The sequence below is a fragment of the Rhinoderma darwinii genome, chromosome 2, assembly GCF_050947455.1.
Source record: "Rhinoderma darwinii isolate aRhiDar2 chromosome 2, aRhiDar2.hap1, whole genome shotgun sequence".
In the NCBI taxonomy this organism is placed as follows: domain Eukaryota; kingdom Metazoa; phylum Chordata; class Amphibia; order Anura; family Rhinodermatidae; genus Rhinoderma; species Rhinoderma darwinii.
In genome coordinates, this window is record NC_134688.1 from 428,087,482 (window position 1) to 428,106,139 (window position 18,658).

Below are 18,658 nucleotides of genomic sequence, written 5' to 3' on the forward strand. Positions count from 1 at the left end.
GCTCTGGCTCAGCAAGCGGGTCCCAAGCAGGGGAGCCTCCTCTATGATGTCCATATGTTTTTAATATGGTATATGGAAATTGGTTGTTCTGATGACCGGGGGGCCAAGATCGCGGTCGGTCCCCGCCTAGAAGTAACAACGTTGATATTGGCAAGTTACAGTAAGTGCCACTCACAAGCCAAGGGATGAATGGCACAGATGGTCATGTATCTTTCTCTGCCGTCCTCTCCATCTGAATTATATTATTCTATTTTATTATAAATTATTTTTGATTTAGCGGTTTACAAGAGTTTTTTGAGCGTGTATTATTACAGCGTCCACTATGTACAGTCATAATGAGACACTAAAAGTATTCTACCCTCAGAATTATTGCTTCCCATGTAGACAGATGATCGGCCGGAAATGGTCTCAATTTCCCCCAGGCCCTCTTCTTTTTCTCCTACACTGCTACATTTTCTGCACGTTGGGATCAGATGCAGATGGAAAATAAAAGCATTTTGTAGAGGAGTTTTGATTTCTCTCTCGCATTCATTCCTATTTTACAAGGTGCAATACAGCTTATTAACTTGATGTAACATTTTATGATGTTTAAATTGGATAATAGAAGTCATGTCATTCCCATGCACAGTGTTTCCCATAACGTCATTCATGAAGTCTGCAGAAGGCTTCCATTCCCTCTTTTTAAAGGCCATGTAAACCTTGTAAAGACTTCTTTTTTTTTTTTTTTTTCTTTACTAAAACAATGTATAGTCTTTACTGTAACTTTGCAATGGTTTTTTATAGAATGTATTTTTTTTTTTTTTACTTTTTGAGATGCTGTATCTTGTGCTGAAACGCAAATCCGTCAGGTCAGCGGGACTATCTCTGACACGCAGCGTTCACCTATTATCAATCACATCTAAGTTATGTTCACACGGCAGCGTCCGTTATGGCTGAAATTACGGTGCTGTTTTCAGAAGAAAACAGCACCGTAATTTGAGCCGTAATGGCATGTACAGGCGTCTTTCGCTGCGTCCATTACGGACGTAATTGGAGCTGGTTTTCCACGGAGTCCATGGAAAACGGCTCCCTTTACGTCTGAAGAAGTGACAGGCACTTCTTTGACGCGGGCGTCTTTTTTACGCTCCGCCTTTTGACAGCGGCGCGTAAAAAAAATGACCGTCGGCACAGACCATCGTAAGACCCATTAAAATGAATGGGCAGATGTTTGCCGACGCTATTGAGCCGCATGTTCGGACGTAATTCGCGGCTAAAACGCTCGAATTACGTCCGTAAATAGTGCGTGTGAACCCAGCCTAACTAAGATGTGATGGATAAGAGCTGGATCCTGCATGGGACCCGCTGTCACCGAAGCAGTCAGTCCCGCTGACCTGACAGGATCGGGTTTCATGACAGATACAGCTTCTATGTATCCAGGATACATAGAAGCTGTATCTCAAAAAGTAAAAACAAAATAAAAAAAACAATACAGTGAACACTAGAATACATTGTTTTAGTAAAATAAGTCTTTCAGGTTTACATAGCCTTTAAAGAACAAGTCTCGTTGGATGTTACTATACCTCACAGTTCGTGCATATTTTTTCTCTTTTTAGAGCAACTTGCAGTATAAATAAAATTGTTTCTGCCACCCAGAGGAGATATATATATCGGATGATCGTATCGTTTATGCAACCGAAAATATTATCATCGTCGGCAGCACGTCTCCCTGCGTAAACCGGAAGATGTGCTGCCGACATGATGGTAATGTATAGGGACGAGTGATCGTAGTAACGTTTGCTCATCCCCTTACATAGATCTTTGTGAAAGGACCAAACGAGCGCTGATCAATGTGCAGTCTCGCTGATCGGCGCTCGTTGTTACAGCCAAAATTTGCCATTGTAAAAGGAGCCTAAAAATAGCACTGATGTATTTTCCATTTACACTATTTACCATATGGAAAGGGTAATTGTGTTGTGTGTATAATACCATATTCACTGGCTGCGCTGAAAATGACATGTCCTTCCAACTTTATAGATAATGCTATCTGGTAAGCACCATGTGTGTGAATGATTTCATTAGTGTTTAATATTTCCCATTGCAGATTGTCTTTGTTTTTTTTTGTTTTTTTTAAATGTAGGAATATACAAATCCCACCAGAACCATAATCCTAATTAGAGTCCTTGTCCACTTTTCTACAACAAACACTCCAGTTTAGTTTACCTGAATGTATAATCAAATCAAGCTAATGCCGCTAGTGCCACTTTGTATCAGTAAAGTCTTGTAGTATGGGTATTACTGTAATGAATAAATGTTTCCTTCCACAGAAAGTTATTGAGTGAAGAAGATCATGAGGACGGAGGTAATTCTATCCGGTGGCAGAGTCATGGTGTGGGTCAAGTATCAACATCTTCCAACGAAAATCCAGCTAAAGTCAAGTCCTTAATCAAATCATTTGATGTAGGTCCCCAAGGTAAGACTGTCTATAGACTATATCTGCACTATATAAATACTGTGAAATTTTAGTAACCGAGAAAATATCCCTGCGTCCAGTGGGGCTGATCATTACATTTCCTTATATCTTTCTCTCAAACACAATAGACTTGGTGATGAGGGGCAGGCAGACGCCAAGGGCACCATAGGAGGGTAGGATAAAAAAGAAAAAAAAAACACTTTTGTCTTTTAAATTTCTTTGTACAACCAATTTGATGTGGTGTTGAAGCGACTGATAATGTTGTGAATTCCAGGATCTAGTAAATTGATCATACAGCTAGTGGGCTGAACTTCAGGGACCAAGGTAACGGGCGCATTATGAAACCCGAGAGCTTGTCCCACTCCTGACACCAGGGCTAATTTCCTAAAATCTAAGCATGATTTTTAAATGTGGAAGAAAACTAAAATGCCTGGAAGAAACTTAAACAAACACAGGGAGAACATCCAAATCTCCATGCGGATGTTGTCCTGTCGATTTTTTATTATTTTTTTTAATTTATTTTTTTAATTAAAGGGGTATTACCATATCCATATGAAATCCAACTCTAGGACCCTCCCCTATCTGGAGAACGTGGGTACCGCACCCCATTTTCTTATACAATGCAGCTCACTCCTTTGATGTTTGTGGCAGTTAGAGAGAGAGCCTAAGGTGGGAATACGCTTTTATTTTTTTTAAGGGCTCTGGTCGCATTTGAAACCAGGACCAAAGTGCTGTAAGATAACGGTGCACACCACAAAGCCCATTGTGTTGACCAAAAATTGTCTGTGCTCTGTTTTTTTCTTTAAATGTTTAAACTGATTCTGTTTAGTATATGTGGCAAGAAACTTCACAGAAATCCAGGTTGCTGTGCTGCCCCCTTTAAACCAGCAAGAATCACGTCAAGTGATAAGGATGATATAATTTATCGGAAATGGTTTATTGAAAAACAATCCTATGTCAAAACCCCTTCATCTGTGGTACCGTTTCCAATCAATTATATTTTCCTCTTCACTTGACGTGATTCTTGCCGGTATATGGGGGTAGCGCAGTATCCTATATTTTTGTGAAATTTCTTCCCACGTTTATATCCAGCTCGATCTTGTCCCAGAAGTGGTTCTCCAGTGTATTCAGCACCAGTGTGTTGAAGCTGTTGTGTATGCACAACTGTATAAAATGAGCCCCCTTGATCCGTCTTTTGACTAACCGTTTCTGTTTTGGAAATACTGTCCAAGAAAGCGCGCTCACTTTTTTCATCTTTTTTGGTTCGTGGAATATGTGCGCCATGTTTTTCAAAATGTCATATGATCTGGAAAATGGCCCATTCTATGAAATTGTCTCATGTGAATCCAGTACAGATTGGCCTTTTTGTGATTTTTTTAATTACTTTACACTAAAGGATGTTACAATGTTCTTTCCTAATGGCAAAACTGTAATCCATTTATAATTCAATAACACAAATTATGTTATTACAGATTATATTACATGGTGCCAAAAATAAGGGCTACAAGCAAGATCTGTTTCTGCAGCTTTTGTTCGTATCGTTCAAATGTGTTTAAACTAAAATAAAATAATACACCAAAATGCAACACATTGAAGTAGTTGAGTAGTAGAGTGATGAGCATAATGACACTGAAATCTGATTTCCACTTTTATTCTATTTTTTTTCAATACATAAAATTTATTTCCCTAACAGCTGGTGGGAGTCCAACCATCCCAGTGCATTCTGTCCCCCGCAGTCCACTGAGTGGGATTCCTGTGAGGACCGCTCCGGCAGCGGCGGTATCACCGATGCAGGTACAAACACACATTTGGGGATATACATTTATCAACCGCAAGATCCCCATGTACCATTTTGTACTATGAATAATTATTTGGGGGCGTGAATATGAGTGATTTGTAGGTTGAGCATCAGTCACATAGTATAACTTTTTAATAGTTATTAGGTATTTAGTTATTATTTAATTACCGTAGTTAATAATGGGCAATTTGGCAGCTGTACTCCACTTATTCATTCTCTGCGGAATAGAAACGTAAGTATCAATGCTGCCATCAAGAAGGACGTAGTAAAGAACACTGGTTGCTGTTTTGATGTCCAGGTTCATTTGATAGAAATACTGTCAGGTCATCTTTCCTTGCTAGAATTATAATTCGGTACGTTTTTTTTTGCGTGGTATCCGTGTTTGAACCTATAAAGAACAACTTCCTCAGGGTGACCAGATGTCCCCTACCAGATTCCCCCAACCATCCCATAAATGCATTACTATATATAAACATATACAAGATAACCTTGTTCCAGGACTGCGAAGAGACTTCTTGCTTCGTGATGCAATTGACCGTGTGGATTAATACCGCTTTGATACTCCACAGCAGAGCTGTGGATATGCCACCCACGTGCCATAGACTGTTTACCAATGCAGGCTAACATATTCATGCCAATACATTGGAGGAGTCCTTTCATTTGGTTAGCTGCACTTTCAATTGTTTAAGCTTTCTTAAAAAGCCTAATGCGAATACATAATAGCATAGGAATGGTAAAGATTTACTGACATTGAATGGACACAATTCTTGGATGATCCCATAACCAACCAAGATTACTTACTTTTTGGGGTCATAGATGTTTTGAAGGGTTGGTTCCTAGAATACAATGGAAATGGAGATGAGGTGTAGAACTGACTCGACTATTAGGGCGAGTTCACAGAGTTTTTGGATGCGGAAAACGCGCCAAAAAACGGCCAAAAATGCCTCCCATTGATTTCGATGGGAGGCAGAGGCGGTTTTTTCCTGCTAGCGGAAAAACCGGCTTGCGGCAAAAAGGGACATGCCCCATCTTCGTGCGCTTATGCCTCTGACCTCCCATTGACATCAAGAGAAAGCGTGCTTTGCTACGTTTTATGCCCACGGCGCTCAATGGCCGCGGGTGAAAAACGCCGCGAAAATCTGCATGCAGGCAGTGGAAAATCTGCCTTAAAATTCCAAACGGAATTTTAAGGCAGATTTTCCTCCTGCAAAAAACTCTGTGTGAACCTACCCTAAGAAAAAACAGCCTCTGAACCCAGCCTAAGATGTACAGAAGTTTCTGATTCATAAGAAATCTGCAGTTGAAAACATATGACGATATCTTAAATTATAAACAAAAATCTCAGAAATAATCAGTATAACATACATATGTGTGTGTATGTATGTATGTATAGATATATATATATATAAAAAAACGTTGGTTTGATACACCAATTGGGCACTGCCCCCTCGTGTGACTGTGCCGCTTTTATATAATCCCTATTGATAATTCTGTGAACTGCATATCGAAGGCTAAACAAATAAAACAAGTATGTACCCGGCCTTTGCCTCCACACACCCAAAAACTGTCTGTATACTGGAAGCTACATCATTCTGTGGACAATAGACTTCAGGCTGAAGCTGTAAATCCCAGTGTGGCGTTTGGAAATGAGGTAGCACATGTGTTTATTCCAGTAAAACATCCATTCTTCCCACACGCTAATCTACCAGAAATGTTAATTTATTTTTCATTGTATTATTTTTCATTGTATAGTGCCAACTTATTACACATTTTTATACAAAGAATATTCTTCACGTTGTCCCTGCCCCAGAGAAGTTTATATGATGTAATTTCCCAATCACAGTTACCCAAACTAGTCACTATGGTCTCTGTTAATTCCTGGTGCATTTGATTTTATACAAACTTTTATGACTACACATAATGCATAACCAAAGTCCTTCACCCTTCATGCCCTCCACCTTATAACAATGACTACATACTTGATTAAATAAAATACAAAAGAAAACTGAGCTATTGAACTTGTTACTTTAACTTGTATACGATAACATTATCAGGTCAGAGCAAAAGTTTTATATTTGGAATTATGCAAAAAATGATTTGCTCTCTCAAAATTTGCAGCAATCTCGCTGCAAATCGGCACCCAAATCTGCAACCTGTACAACATTTACAATCTCATGTGAATCCATCCTAGGCATTCACTTAAAGAGGCTCTGTCACCAGATTTTGCAACCCCTATCTGCTATTGCAGCAGATAGGCGCTGCAATGTAGATTACAGTAACGTTTTTATTTTTTAAAAACGAGCATTTTTGGCCAAGTTATGACCATTTTCGTATTTATGCAAATGAGGCTTGCAAAAGTACAACTGGGCGTGTTGAAAAGTTAAAGTACAACTGGGCGTGTATTATGTGCGTACATCGGGCGTGTTTACTACTTTTACTAGCTGGGCGTTGTGTATAGAAGTATCATCCACTTCTCTTCAGAACGCCCAGCTTCTGGCAGTGCAGATCTGTGACGTCACTCACAGGTCCTGCATCGTGTCGGCACCAGAGGCTATAGATGATTCTGCAGCAGCATCAGCATTTGCAGGTAAGTAGCTACATCGACTTACCTGCAAACACCGATGCTGCTGCAGAATCATCTGTAGCCTCTGGTGCCGATGTGTCCTCGCTCGTCTGACACGATGCAGGACCTGTGAGTGACGACACAGCGTGATCTCTGGAGAACACGGCTGTGTCTGCACTGCCAGAAGCTGGGCGTTGTGAAGAGAAGTGGATGATACTTCTCATCAGAGCGCCCAGCTAGTAAAAGTAGTAAACACGCCCCGATGTACGCACCTAATACACGCCCAGTTGTACTTTTACTTTTCAACACGCCCAGTTGTACTTTTGCAAGCCTCATTTGCATAAATACGAAAATGGTCATAACTTGGCCAAAAATGCTCGTTTTTAAAAAATAAAAACGTTACTCTTATCTACATTGCTGCGCCTATCTGCTGCAATAGCAGATAGGGGTTGCAAAATCTGGTGACAGAGCCTCTTTAAATCACATGTCCAGGGGGATGTGTATGTGAAGATCCAGCCCATTGGATATACACAATGATACTCGGAAGATTTTCAGAAACATAATAGAAATCTTGAATAAGTCATTAAATGTCCACCTTTTAATACCATGCCATTGTAAGGCCCAGTGCTGATTAACTTATTAATATTTACTTTATAGGGGTCAGAGTTTGGTTTGCGGTTACACAGATCCAATTTCTCTGCACAGAAATAGTTAATATCTAAAATTCGGACTGCCTGCAGCCACCACTAGAGGGAGCTGATGTGTTTTATTGAGTAAAAAGTATAAACCGTATTGAGTAAGCTCCCTCTAGTGGCCACTGCAAGTAGCCAGAATTTTATTATTTAACATAGGGCTTCTTAGATTGTGATGTGGGCCTCGGACCAGTTGTTGGTGAGGTGCAGCTAAGGACACAGTTTTGACAAGTGATCATATGCTGATCTCTCCAGCTGCATAGGCCTTTCTCGGGCTGCATCAATCTCTGGTTAAGCAACATAATTGGGTCGTTTTGTGTTCATTTTAATGTTATGAAGGATTCCAGAGAGACTAAGATTAAAATTTTAATTTTGTCTTGGATTTCAACCAATGGTGAGACAGTCCTCACCATGTTCTGGCTGGTAATTCCCCAGTAGGAAAAGATTAAGTCCTTATTTAATTCAATCTCTATAAGGTGGATTTAAAGCTTTGCATCAGAAAAAGACAGATCTCCATTTGATATAAAAATATATTGAGAAATTGATCAGCACAGAGTTTTGGACCTATTTTAATTAAAAAAATATATAATAATTTTAATCAAGGGGGGCTTACATTAGATAAGAAATTATTTTCTTATGATCATGTAGAGTCCAAACAAGACTCATGCCACTTGATAAAATAATAATTGTAAAATTGTATGCATTTTCGTAAAGGTTTGCCCACTGTGTGGTAGTGGTGCAGTTCTCTGCCGCACCATTCCATATTTAGTGAATTCATTCTAACAAATGAAACACTTACAAATGTAAGTAATAAATGCACAAAACGTAGCAGCGAGTATGTTTTACTTTCTAGTGTACGCTATTTATTTTTATGGATGCAAGTTTGTATGAGAAGGGTTAAAGTAGGAAATGGGATCGGTCTGTCACTTTTGAACAGTCCAAGTGCCAGAGTTAAAAGGAAAGCGAGCTGACAATTTTCACAGCTATCCGATAATGAATCCTCTCATCTCATTAAGAGGAGACATAATGGAATGTGTCTGGTGGAGAGAACTACAGGCATTGATTGTGTCTCATGATGTGAATTAAGGGAGATGATGTCATGTTTTGGACGCCTTTGTGACAAATTCCTGCTTTGTGGGAGAGGGCTTTAAACTACAGAACTGCAATGGAGTATGGGGAACGATCTTTTGTATTCTTAAGAAGTTTTGTCCAGTTACTTCTTAGGAAAATGTTACCTAAAAAAGTCAATGAATTGTGTGAAGTGTCTTTTTTTTTTTTTTTTTTTTTTACACATTAGCCACCAGTAATAATTTGACCCCAAAATATAACCATTTTTGCTAAATGAAGTTAGTTTTTATAAATATTTTAAATTTTTGTCAGTGGCAAATGCTTACTTAGGCCTCATGCACACGACCGTAAAAACTCCCGTTATTACGGGTCGTAATTACGACCCGTAATAACGGGCTCATAGACTTCTATTGGCCACAGGTACCTTCCCGTTTTCTTACGGGAAGGTGCCCGTGCCGTTAAAAAAGATAGAACATGTCCTATTTCAGGCCGTAATAACGGCACGGACAGTCCATAGAAGTCTATGGAGCTCTCGTAATTACGTGTGGCTACATGTGTGCACCCGTCATTACGGCAGCGTTGCTAAGCGACGTCAGTAAATAGTCACTGTCCAGGGAGCTGAAAGAGTTAACTGATCGGCAGTAACTCTTTCAGCACCCTGGACAGTGACTACCGATCAGAATAAAGAGCAACCTGTAAAAAATAAAAACAAAAGACGTTCATACTTACCGAGAACTTCCTGCTTCCTCCAGTCCGGTCTCCCGGCCGTTGCCTTGGTGACGCGTCCCTCTCGACATCCGGCCCGACGTCCTGGCCGTCCCTGGATGACGTTTCAGCCCATGTGACCGCTGCAGCCAATCACAGGTCAATCACAGGCTGCAGCGGTCACATGGACTGCCGCGTCATCCAGGGATGTCGGGCTGGATGTGAAGAGAGGGACGCGTCACCAAGACAACGGCCGGGTAAGTATGAATTTCTTTAACTTTTATTACAGAAAGGGCTGTCCCTTCTCTCTATCCTGCACTGATAGAGAGAAGGGGCTGCCGATTACTGCAGTGCAATTTTGCAGCCAAAAACGTGCCCGTAAATACGGGTGGAATACGGGTGACACCGGACCCATATTTACGGGCACGGGTCCGTAAATACTGGTGCAAAACGGGTCGAATACGTGTGACACCGGACCCGTATTTACGCCAGTATTTACGGGTGGGAAAAAATACGGTCGTGTGCATGAGGCCTAAGGGAAATATTCAGAAAATATACATTTTAAGGGGATATAAAATTTTCAGATGTGGTGAATCTTTTTAATCCCGGTGTCCTGTAAACCAACATACTACATGCTATTCCAATTCTTCAGGGGCAGTCATTGATGGTTAAGATTTCATGCTGGTAATGTTTGCCCTGTTTTTTTTGTAACCGCTAATTTTATGACCATATTTTTTTTTTATGTTCGATTAATTTCCTGTTTGGTTATATTATATTCCAAAATAGTTTTTAATTAAAAACAAAATTCAGAGACTATTGTGAGTATTGTTTGTTTTTTGTTTTTTTTGTTTTTGTTTTTTTATTTAAAAAAAAACAGATTTTCAATTCGGCTTAGTTCACATCTGCGTCGGGACTCCGTTCATGGGTTCTGTCTGAGCTTTCCGTCAGGGGAACCCATGAACGCAATCCAAACTGAAACAAACGGAAACCATAGGTTGCTGCTTGCATCACCATTGATTTCAATGGTGACGAATCCGGTACAAATGGTTTCAGTTTGTCACCGTTCTGTAAGGGTTCTGTCGTTTTGACGGAATGAATAGCGCAGTAGACTAAAAAATGCGTGTTCTGTAGTTTTGATGGAATGAATAGCGCAGTCGACATAACCCTTACACAACGGTGACAAACGGAAACCATTTGCACCGGATCCGTCACCATTGAAATCAATGGTGATGCAATTGGAAACCTATGATTTGTGTTCAAATTCCGTTCATGGGTTTCCCTGATGGAAAGCTCCGATTGAACCCATGAACGGAGTCCCGACTCAGATGTGGTATTTCAAGCTAGAATACAAAAAATGAGCTTTGATAAGTTTTTAATTTTGTTCTTGGACAGCAAAACAATGTAAACAACGAAGACCTTTCTGAAGATCGTAGTAAATTCTACATTTGCATAGGGAAAGAACTGAACTTGCAGTTAAAAAGGCTCTGTCACCAGATTTTGCAACCCCTATCTCTTATTGCAGCAGATCGGCGCTGCAATGTAGATAAGAGTAACGTTTTTTGTTTTTTTTAAAAACGAGCATTTTTGGCCAAGTTATGACCATTTTTATATATATGCAAATGAGGCTTTCTAAAGTACAACTGGGCGTGTTTAAAGTTAAAGTACAACTGGGTCGTGTATTGTGTATGTACATCGGGGCGTTTTTACTTCTTTTACTAGCTGGGCGTTGTGAATGGGAGTGTATGATGCTGACGAATCAGCATCATCCACTTCTCTTCGTTACCACCCAGCTTCTGGCAGTGCAGACACACAGCGTGTTCTCGAGAGATCACGCTGTGACGTCACTCACTTCCTGCCCCAGGTCCTGCATCGTGTCGGACGAGCGAGGACACATCGGCACCAGAGGCTACATTTGATTCTGCAGCAGCATCGGCGTTTGCAGGTAAGTCGATGTAGCTACTTACCTGCAAACGCTGATGCTGCTGCAGAATCATCTGTAGCCTCTGGTGCCGATGTGTCCTCGCTCGTCCGACACGATGCAGGACCTGGGGCAGGAAGTGACGTCACAGCGTGATCTGCCAGAAGCTGGGTGTTAACGAAGAGAAGTGGATGATGCTGATTCGTCAGCATCATACACTTCCATTCACAACGCCCAGCTAGTAAAAGAAGTAAAAACGCCCAGATGTACGAACACAATACACGCCCAGTTGTACTTTTACTTTAAACACGCCCTAGTTGTACTTTAGAAAGCCTCATTTGCATAAATATAAAAATGGTCATAACTTGGCCAAAAATGCTCGTTTTAAAAACAAAAAAACATGTTACTCTTATCTACATTGCAGCGCCGATCTGCTGCAATAGGAGATAGGGGTTGCAAAATCTGGTGACAGAGCCTCTTTAAGGCCCTTTTACGCCGCCCAATGATCAGGCAAACAAGCGTCATATGTGTAAACACGGCAACGATCTGCCGATAAACGATCAAAGGCTCATTCATCGGCTGATTGGATTGTTTATGCAGCAATAAATATTATCGTTGTCACAGGGAAATGTGCTGCCAATGTGATGGGAATGCATGGGGACAATCACTTGTCCTCATACATAGCTCCTTGTGAAAGGAGCAAACGGGTGCCGATTAACGAGCTGTCTTGTTGATCGCCACTCGTTTTTACGACCAATATTGGCCAGTGTAAAAGGACCCCTAGGCTACCTGCACAGGTTGCGGAATTTGGTGCAGAAAATCTGCAGGTAAGTGCAGGTAATATCGGCACCTAATAGTGCATTTTTGTTGCTTTATTAGGTGCGGTTTTTGCATTTCAATCTGGAAATAGGTGCAGATTTTGGTGTTTTTTTTTTGTTTGTTTTTTAAAAACTAGTCAGATACAATTTCCAAGTGGAAATGCAAGATCAATTGACATGTTACGGATTTTAAAATGTGAACCGCAGGTCAGTTTACGTGCAGAAAGAAATCTTCAATGTGTAGATGAGATTTTTTGAAATCTCATTTACTTTGCTGGTACTGTATTGCAATGCGTGGCAAATCCGCACGTATTACGCATCGTGTGCATTTGGCCTTAGTCCTTACTTTCCATTTATAGAGCACTACCAGACATACAATGTATTTGTACTAATAGTTATTAGTCCCTTTTATAATTTCATTAAGGACAGTGTCTCTCCAAAGTTGAGTTTTTTCATTCTAGTGAGAGTTCATGCATGAAGAACCCATGTTTGGTAAACCCTCGGAAGGTGCTAGAGATTAATAGAAAGTAATTCTAATTCCAGTTTGAGTGTAATCGTGATACCGCAAATGGGTGACATACTGCAAATTGAAAAACTTACTTCGAATAGTAATAGATCTACACTCCCACCATAAGTAGAAAAGGGATCTCTACGCTGATTCACATCTCCAATATTGTTGGGAGCGCAAAAGAAGTTCTTATGTCATTTTTAAAGGAGTCAAGTACAATCTATAAAGAATATTGCAAGTGGTTTATCCATTAAGAAAGTTTAGGTATACAAGAAAATTCAAAGTTAAAATTTTCTTTAGTAAGATGTTTAAAACGTTTTCCCAAAAAGCTTTAATATTTTCTAAGGGTTCTATAGAAGGTTTAGTTATTAACGTGTACGATATCCTGGTTCAGGGAATGAGATTAGTGTAGACCGGTATAGCTGGACATTGTTCCCATGATTATGTATTCTGCCAAATATATCCATTTAAAGGGTTTTTTTTTAACTTCAAATTAAAAAAAGTAGCCAAGGTAGGGATGCATTTAAAAAAATAAAAATAAATAAAGGAGCCATTGCTCAACCCCACATGTGTATACGGGCACATCATCGCTGCTACCATCTCCATAAACAGCGGGGTCTGTAATGCTTATTTTTTTATTTATTTTTTTAAATGCATCTCTCCTACTTTGGCCACTTTGTTTTTGTCTGTTTTTTCTAGTTTTTTTTTTCATAAATTCGTTTAGGGAATACATGAAAATTTGTGTTCTATTTTATTAGGGAAAGCCTTCTAGAAGCCGCCTTGTTCTCTTGCCCTGCTTACAGGCTCTCTGTAAATGTTTATAAACCACCTCACTTAACAAAAAAATCTTTCAAGAGTAATACACAAAATTGGACACTTTGCGGAGGGGGATGCAGCTGCAATTTGTCAAAGTGTGTGTGAGACTGCATGCTGTGAGAGGGGGGAGGAACAGCAACTGTAAAAATACAGCTCCTGTTAGCTAATCTCCGTGATCACGGTTGCAGTATGGTTTACAAGGCGTTAGTCAATATAGGCTACATTATGGATGATCTGTCTTGTTGATAGAGCTCTCTGACTGCTACTATAGTATAAGTCAGCGATATCAAGCACCACTTGTTCAAAGTGATCTGTGATTTATCTATATGAAACGACAGTACTCCTTTCAGTGCTTGTTGTGCATTTCTTATTTTTTTATTGCTTAAATTATCAGTATAAAATATTTTCATTTTTCTGCATTATCAAGAGTCCTATAAATTATGCAGGATCCACAGAGGCGTAGCTAGGTTCTCCTGCACCCGGGGCAAAGATTCAGATTGTGATCCCCCCCTACTTATTTCCCGACATCTCCTTCCCCCTCGCCATGTTTGCTTTCTCTACCAATCAATGAGGTGTACATTTTTTTTCACAATTTTTTAACTCGAGCATAAAAGCATTTCTACATTTTACAAGCGATATAGTTATATAACGTAGTTAACATAAAAATAAATCAAAAGAAAATAAATTAGAGGCCACACACAGCCCCATGTAGATAGCGCTACACACACAGCCCCCTGTACACAGACAGCCCCCTGTAGATGGCGCTACACACACAGCCCCCTGTAGATGGCGCTACACACACAGCCCCCTGTAGATGGCGCTACACACACAGCCCCCTGTAGATGGCGCTACACACACAGCCCCCTGTAGATGGCGCTACACACACAGCCCCCTGTAGATGGCGCTACACACACAGCCCCCTGTAGATGGCGCTACACACACAGCCCCCTGTAGATGGCGCTACACACACAGCCCCCTGTAGATGGCGCTACACACACAGCCCCCTGTAGATGGCGCTACACACACAGCCCCCTGTAGATGGCGCTACACACACAGCCCCCTGTAGATGGCGCTACACACACAGCCCCCTGTAGATGGCGCTACACACACAGCCCCCTGTAGATGGCGCTACACACACAGCCCCCTGTAGATGGCGCTACACACACAGCCCCCTGTAGATGGCGCTACACACACAGCCCCCTGTAGATGGCGCTACACACACAGCCCCCTGTAGATGGCGCTACACACACAGCCCCCTGTAGATGGCGCTACACACACAGCCCCCTGTAGATGGCGCTACACACACAGCCCCCTGTAGATGGCGCTACACACACAGCCCCCTGTAGATGGCGCTACACACACAGCCCCCTGTAGATGGCGCTACACACACAGCCCCCTGTAGATGGCGCTACACACACAGCCCCCTGTAGATGGCGCTACACACACAGCCCCCTGTAGATGGCGCTACACACACAGCCCCCTGTAGATGGCGCTACACACACAGCCCCCTGTAGATGGCGCTACACACACAGCCCCCTGTAGATGGCGCTACACACACAGCCCCCTGTAGATGGCGCTACACACACAGCCCCCTGTAGATGGCGCTACAGACACAGCCCCCTGTAGATGGCGCTACAGACACAGCCCCCAGTAGATGGCGCTACAGACACAGCCCCCAGTAGATGGCGCTACAGACACAGCCCCCCTTGTGGATGGCGCTACACACACAGCCCCCCTTGTGGATGGCGCTACACACACACAGCCCCCCTTGTAGATGGCGCTACACACACACAGCCCCCCTTGTAGATGGCGCTACACACACAGCCCCCCTTGTAGATGGCGCTACACACACAGCACCCCTTGTAGATGGCGCCACACACAGCCCGCTTCCCCCTTGTACATAGTGACACATTGTAAACCGAGCGCGAGCGGGAGCCTACCGCTACCACTCTCCGCTCTGCCTGACGTGACTTACCGGAGGAGCCGAGGAGGTCATGTGGCGCAAGCAGCGTCGGAGTTCCTTCTGACTAGGGTCGGTGACAGCCAGGGCCGGCCTTAGGTTGGATGGCGCCCTGTGTGGGACTCTCTATTGCTGCCCCCTACACAAACCAATAATTAACCACATATATAAACACGCACATACTAGAAAATATTTACTGTACATACATAAAGACAGATATTTAGACATACAGGCAAATATACATACACACATTCTGGAATATGTACATACAGGTAAATATATAGACGTACAGACACATATACACACACACCGGCAGATAAATACACAGACCGGAACATATACAAATACATAAAAGGCACATATATACAAGAAAAAAGACACATTCACAAACAGACTCCTATATACCCAGTACAGATAATGTAGTAGATTTCATGTGCAGCCCTATGTAACACCACAGATAACACACAGTAATAACTGAGTACAGATAATGTAGTAGATGTTACCTGCAGTTCTCTGTAACACCACAGATAAAACAGTGATAACTCTGAGTACAGATAATGTCGTAAATTATAACTATATCCACAGACATATATAAACACACAGAAGCATATATATATATATATAGGGGGCAGCAGGATATATAGGGGGCAGCAGGGTATATAGTAGGCAGCACAGATATCTGCATCTGTTCTACTTTAATATTGAACACACATTGAACACACACTTTTAAAAAGAGACATACATACACACACACACACACACACACACACACACACACACACACACACACACACACACACACACACACACACACACACTGTAACATATACACATACAAACACAGAGACACATACTGTATACCCACTATGCACACAGACACTCACCATGTCTCCTTGCTAACAGGATCACAGGTTTCTTGCAGGATGGGCTGTGGGTGTAGGTCTTCCTCTGCTCCTCGGCTGTTATTTACTCCGTGTGTGAAATAGTAGAGCACAGAGTAGAGGCAGAGCCCAGTGGCGCCCCCTACATGCTGGGAGGGTGCAGCGCCCTGTGCGCTCGCACACCCCTAAGGCCTGCCCTGGTGACATCACGGGAGTGGACCAGTCCAGTCACCTGACCTGAGTCATCCGACCTCATGTCACTGACGTGAGGTCAGGTGACTGGACTGCCCCCCACCCTAGCTACACCCCTGAGGATCCATAGGAAACAAGATGCATATAGTCAAATTGATGAGAGGGCTTGTTATAGATGTATGGCTTTGCCATTCTTTAAAAGACAAGTGTTTTTATATTTGTGTGAATTGCATTTACGTGATTTGTTTTTCTGTGTTTTAGTAATATACCTTTCCTTGTATCACAGAGGCTTTCGGGTTCCAGCATCTCTAAGATTTCGAGCAAAGACACAGAGAAGCAATTTGATTTTTCAGGTAATGCGATGCCAATAAATGTAACCGTTTAGTAATGACAGAAGGGAACACGCCACAGCTTACAATGACTTGAACAATGTCCAAATGGTTGTCTTTTTTTTCTAGAGTTAAGATGTGCGTGCCTGGGATACTGTCCAGATTCTATTTTTAAATCTGGCTCAGTAAGAGAAAATCTGAAAGTATTTGTGAAGTCCGGATGTGTCTATTTTGAGAAAGCATTCATACAACTTTATAGGAATTATTGTTAATAGGCTGGTCTGCATTGTTATAGGATTCCATAGCTACATATTTCACCAGGCTTCCTCTCGTGTATTTATCTTAAATCATTTTCCATGTCAGAAAACTCTTTTGGATGCAAATTCTATGGAGTCAAGGTATATCACTCGGTTGTACGTGTTCTTTCCCGTGTATGTAGCAGGACAGATAATTTGAGAACTAACTTAATTTTTTTTAGATCACACTATAAAGCTACACTCACTTTTTTTTCTGACGCGTTCTAAGTATCAGAAAAGTGTTTAGGACTCTCTAAATATGGCGTTCAGCCTTAATGCCGTTTTATTTCAATGGAATTACGCCAGAAACTGTTATTAGGAATCCAATAAATGGTCATTTAGATTGAATTATGAAAGCAAATCTGTAGTCCATAATTGTACAATACTGGCATAATGTGCTGTATATTTGTATTTTTTTTTAATTTACAGTAATGCTAAAAAAATTTAGTTACAAACCACCCCTCCCGAAATCCCACCTCCACCTCAACCTACAAGATGCACAAATGTTTCCAGATGTTTACAAGGTCGACGTTCTGATGTTGCTTCATGAGACAAATGGCAGATCCGTCTATATCGCGGTAACTTGTGTGAGATTATTACCACCTGCAAAACTCAGAATCATGACGTACATAAAAGAAAAAAGAGAAAATCTGAACTTTCCAAACAACATTTTTCTTATACCATCCTCAAAGAAAAAATGCGGTCTCTGATATAGGTAGACTTTTTACCTTAATTCATCTAGACAGGTTGACCGAGAACCCTCAATTTCTTCCCAGCTCCCTCTTTATATAAACATTTTTTTCCATGGAAATGAGCCAATTGGCCTTATCAATAAATTCCTGTTTTGTGGGAGGAGCTTCCTGTAGGCACTGCTGGGCAATTTCCTGGCCATATGTAACAGTCTCGCCACAACCACTTTAACTGGTTCAGAAACCGGTTGATCTTCAACATAGCCGAGTATACATACATAAGGTGTCCACATAATAGTGCAATATATGGGATTAACCAGCATTATCACCTTCCTCCAGACGCACGCCAGGTTCGTGCATGACCACATTACAGAGGGGGGGATCCCACAAACCATCTTGATACCAAAATAGCGGCATACTATAAACTCCTTGTAATAAATACAAATGGGACAAGCTGTGTGCTTCTCTGCATGATAATCTTGGAGATTTTTTTACGATGTCCTTTGGCACCATTAAGAAGGCCACACCTTAAAGACTATGTACGCCTTTGAAAGGGAATTTTTTTTTTTAAGGAAAATGTCAATCAATGTGATTGGTGCAACTTTATAATCCGTTTTTATTTAAAATTATTTTTCCTTTTGGAGATACAGCTGCTTTGTATTCCCTTTACAGGACAGCTGTATAGTTCGCTATGACCTGAATTCGTCAGTCCCGCGGACCTGAAGGGTTCAGTGACAGCAGGTCCTGTGTGTGTCAGACACGCAGGATCCACCTGTAATCTATCACATCTAAATTTTGAACCTGGATGTGATGGATAACAGGTGGATCCACGCAGGACCCGCTTTCACTGAACCAGTCAGTCCCGAAGATCTGACGGGCACAGGATTCAGCGAAAAATACAGCTGCTCTGTATACAGGATACAAAGCAGGTTTTTATTTTAAAAAGTTAAAATATTTTTTAATAAAAACTAATTAT

At 41.4% G+C, this 18,658-nt stretch overlaps 1 protein-coding gene across 3 annotated transcripts in view; it reads left to right on the forward strand.

Annotated features, from left to right (window-relative positions):
- SPECC1 (sperm antigen with calponin homology and coiled-coil domains 1) overlaps positions 1 to 18,658 on the forward strand; it is a 371,633-nt gene that overhangs the window by 267,411 nt on the left and 85,564 nt on the right. For all 3 annotated transcript variants that reach the window (XM_075854361.1, XM_075854362.1, XM_075854363.1), the window contains 3 exons: positions 2,304 to 2,449; positions 4,143 to 4,243; positions 16,655 to 16,721. In XM_075854361.1, the coding sequence (XP_075710476.1) occupies positions 2,304 to 2,449; positions 4,143 to 4,243; positions 16,655 to 16,721 (314 nt within the window). The remainder of the gene's footprint in view (positions 1 to 2,303; positions 2,450 to 4,142; positions 4,244 to 16,654; positions 16,722 to 18,658) is intronic.